At 61.4% G+C, this 3179-nt stretch overlaps 1 protein-coding gene across 4 annotated transcripts in view; it reads left to right on the top strand.

Annotated features, from left to right (window-relative positions):
- Nucleotides 1-3173, top strand: part of NEK7 (NIMA-related kinase 7) — a 34991-nt gene extending 31818 nt beyond the window's left edge. For 3 of the 4 annotated variants that reach the window (XM_014532366.1, XM_014532363.1, XM_014532364.1), the window contains one exon: nucleotides 2781-3173. In XM_014532366.1, the coding sequence (XP_014387852.1) occupies nucleotides 2781-3118 (338 nt within the window). In that variant the 3' untranslated portion in view covers nucleotides 3119-3173. The remainder of the gene's footprint in view (nucleotides 1-2780) is intronic. The other variant, XM_014532365.1, reaches the window with a different exon arrangement.
- Nucleotides 3174-3179: the final 6 nt, after the last annotated feature.

The following is a 3179-nucleotide window of genomic DNA, read 5'->3' on the forward strand; positions in this document are numbered from 1 at the left end:
CACCTGCCCTCCCGCCTCTGGCCGCATGCAGGGTCCCACGGGCGGGTCTCCGGCTCCCGCTGTGGCCCTGTGAGGAGTGGATGGGGCTGCAGGGACCTGGTGGAAGCTCTGCCTGCGTGAGCCTCGAGGCTGAGCCTCGCTGCTCGGGGAACCCGCTGAAAGGAATTGCCTGGGCTCCATCAGCATCTCCCGTTTTAGCCGAACACTTGATGATTGTAGCTATCCCCTCATGGTTGTAGCGATCCCCTCATGACGGTAGCAACCCCGGCGTGATGTCACCTGTGAGGGAGACACGCGGAGCAGGCCTCAGTCAGCTGCGTGTGGCCTGTTCACGTCTCCGGGAGCTGGTGGAGGCCCCGGGGAGGACGATGAGGGCATCTGTCTGCCCGGGAGAAGGGGAAGGAGCGAAGGAGCAGCGTGAAGCCGCTGCGCTGCTCGCTGGTGGGTGGCTGCCAGCTTTCTGTTCGCACGCAGAGTCCCGGTTCCGTTTCTGTTTCTGTCTCTGCGGGACCTGCAGCCGCGGGGCTGGAACAGTGAACCCTAAAGGGCTTCTGCCGTCTGAGCGCCCGGCCTCCGCGTAGCGCCTCTTGCTGGGCGTGGATGGGGGTCGTCGGCCGCCTGCTTGTGTCCGCAGCCTTTGCATCAGGTCATTAGAGCGAACACGGCGCGGGCAGCGAGCTAATCAGAGTGTTATGTTTGCTGGACGGTGTGCGGCCTCTGAGCCGTTCCTAATGGCTGTTGGGCTGGAATATCATCAACGCGGCTTTGCACAGAGCGCTCGGCGGCCGTGCGCACAGCGCCGGGCTCGGCATGTCAGGGCCAACCCTTTGTTGTGTCACTCAGGCCGCTTCCCTCCGCGAGGCATGAATATTTCACGCGCCCGCACCTCCGCGCTCCTCCTGCACTAATTTCCGCGCCGCATTTGCATTTCACATGCGGCTGATGAGGGGATGCGGGCGCAGCGGGCGGTTGCCATGGTGACCTCAGCAGGATTTTAATGATGGGGCCGCATGGTGGAAGCGCCTGCCTGAGGGGCCACTTCTGGCCGCTGAGTGGGAGGTCGGGGCAGATGTCAGAGTCCGAGGAGTCTGCCCCATGGAAGGCCCCGGGTCGGAGGGACCGGCCGCCTCCTCCCTCCACGGTGGTCCTGGCCCCGTGGCCTCCCACGGGCAGCACCTTCCTCCCGTGGCCCAGGAGGTCCTGTGCCTGGTGAGCAGGAGGCCGTGCTGTCCAAGTCCACACGCAGCCAGGTCCTTCCAGAGAAACGAGACATGGAAGGTGCGACTGACGATGACCCGGATCCGGGCAGCTTCGCAGAAACGTCCCGGGACGGGAGCTCTGGGGGCAGATGTGCCGACGGGCCTCTCTCCTGGTGGGCAGCCCAGGCTGCCTGTGGAACCCTCACTCCCGTTCCTGCCGGGGAAGCCAAGCAGGTCCCGGCTGCCGCTCAGGGCACCTTCATGGCTCTGCATGCGGAGCAGGGCTTTCAGTCGGTTCAAGTCCAAGTCGGTGTCACTTCAGGGTGGGAGCTTACAGGACACGATGAAAAATGACGTGTCAGGTTTGTAAACTGGCTTTTCATCCAGACCAGGCCAGGCGGTGTCAGTTTATGGCTAAACAGTAAGGGGCTCTGCAGCTCCCCAACGCCCCCCCACACCCCACACCCAACTCGGTCTCCGTGTCTTTATGGGCACCGTTACCTCTTTCTGAAACACTCTTTCCTGGTCCTGACCAGGCCAGCGGGCTCTCTTTAAAACCAAACTTGGGCGTGTCTCCTGCAGGAGGTTGTCCTGCCCGCCCCTGCCCGCCGGCCCCTCCTCCTGGGCTCCCCCTCCAGGCCACTGGCCCTGCTCCTGGAGGTCACTGCTCACCATCGGCTGCGGCCGCCCGTGGGCCTGCAGGGCCTGGGCACCGAGTCTCAGGGGAGACTGAGGAAAGGGGAGAGAGAGAGTAAGGTGACCACGGAGAAAAGATAGGGTTTCTAGTGCTGTCTGCTCTATTGCAGGAGCACAAATGGCATCTTTAGCCCCTCTCAGAGGTAGAGCTTGATGGCTGTGAAGAGATTCTAGCAATTTGGTGATTTCACAAGCGCTAATGTACTGACCAGAAAGAGTTAATGCAAGTTTTTGAAAAATCTAAATGATTCCTAAAGACATACGTATAAGGCAGAGAATCTGGCTGCTGGTTGTGGAAAAGGCCTCTTGTTGAAGTTAAATGTGTGGGGGCGACATTGGTTGGTAAGGCTGTTTGGTGTCAGTGTGCGACTCCATGACGCGCCATCTGCATGTGCACTGTGCCCACCCCCCAGCCGGTCTCCGTCCGTCACCAGGTAGTTGACTCCTCTACCCTCTGCTGCCCCCCACGCTTCCCTGTCACCAACATGCTGTTGTCTGTGTTTGAGTGTTTGCTTGTTTTTCTTCTTTGTTCATTTGTAGTTTTTGGTTGTGTATCCCACCTGTGAGTGAAACCATACGCTTCTTGACTCTCTGTCCGACCTCTCGCTGGGCGTGATGTCCTCCAGGTCCACCCATGTGGTCGCAAGGGCAGCACCTCGCGTGGGAAGCTCCCTTTGCTTGACACTGACGCTCACCAGTGAGCGGCGTCCTGGCCCCTCCACCGGGTGGGGATGACGTCCACGCAGTCGCGTGTGTCTCGGTCAGATGAACACGTGGCCAGAACACCTGCTTCCTCCCCTGCGTCCGGCTGCTCAGGCCCCGTCCGTCCGTCCATCTCGGTGCGTGGCCCCCGGGTTCTGAGTGTCCTGCCTTCTGTCCCCGCAGCTCCGGCAGCTGGTGAACATGTGCATCAACCCCGACCCCGAGAAGCGGCCGGACATCGCCTACGTGTACGACGTGGCCAAGCGGATGCACGCGTGCACCGCGAGCAGCTGAGCCGGGGCGTGGACAGCCCAGCGCCCCAGAGCCTCTCCTGCAGCTCAGACCCCGGCGTCGGTCTGGGGGCGAGACGACTCCTCAGAGCTCGGCGCTTGGAACCCTTCCCCGTTTTCAGATCAGCTTCATTGTCCCCATGTCAGTCGCCTTCCTGCAAACCCAGTGACTTGGGAGTAATCGGATTGCATGTTGGGAGAGTGAGCGGCACAGGATGGTTCTCGGGCTGAAGATGGGAGACTCAGCGAGGTTTCTCCTGACGACTCGTGTGGGGACCGACTCTCAGTGCCA

This window comes from Myotis brandtii, unplaced genomic scaffold (genome assembly GCF_000412655.1).
Source record: "Myotis brandtii unplaced genomic scaffold, ASM41265v1 scaffold888, whole genome shotgun sequence".
Classification (NCBI taxonomy): domain Eukaryota; kingdom Metazoa; phylum Chordata; class Mammalia; order Chiroptera; family Vespertilionidae; genus Myotis; species Myotis brandtii.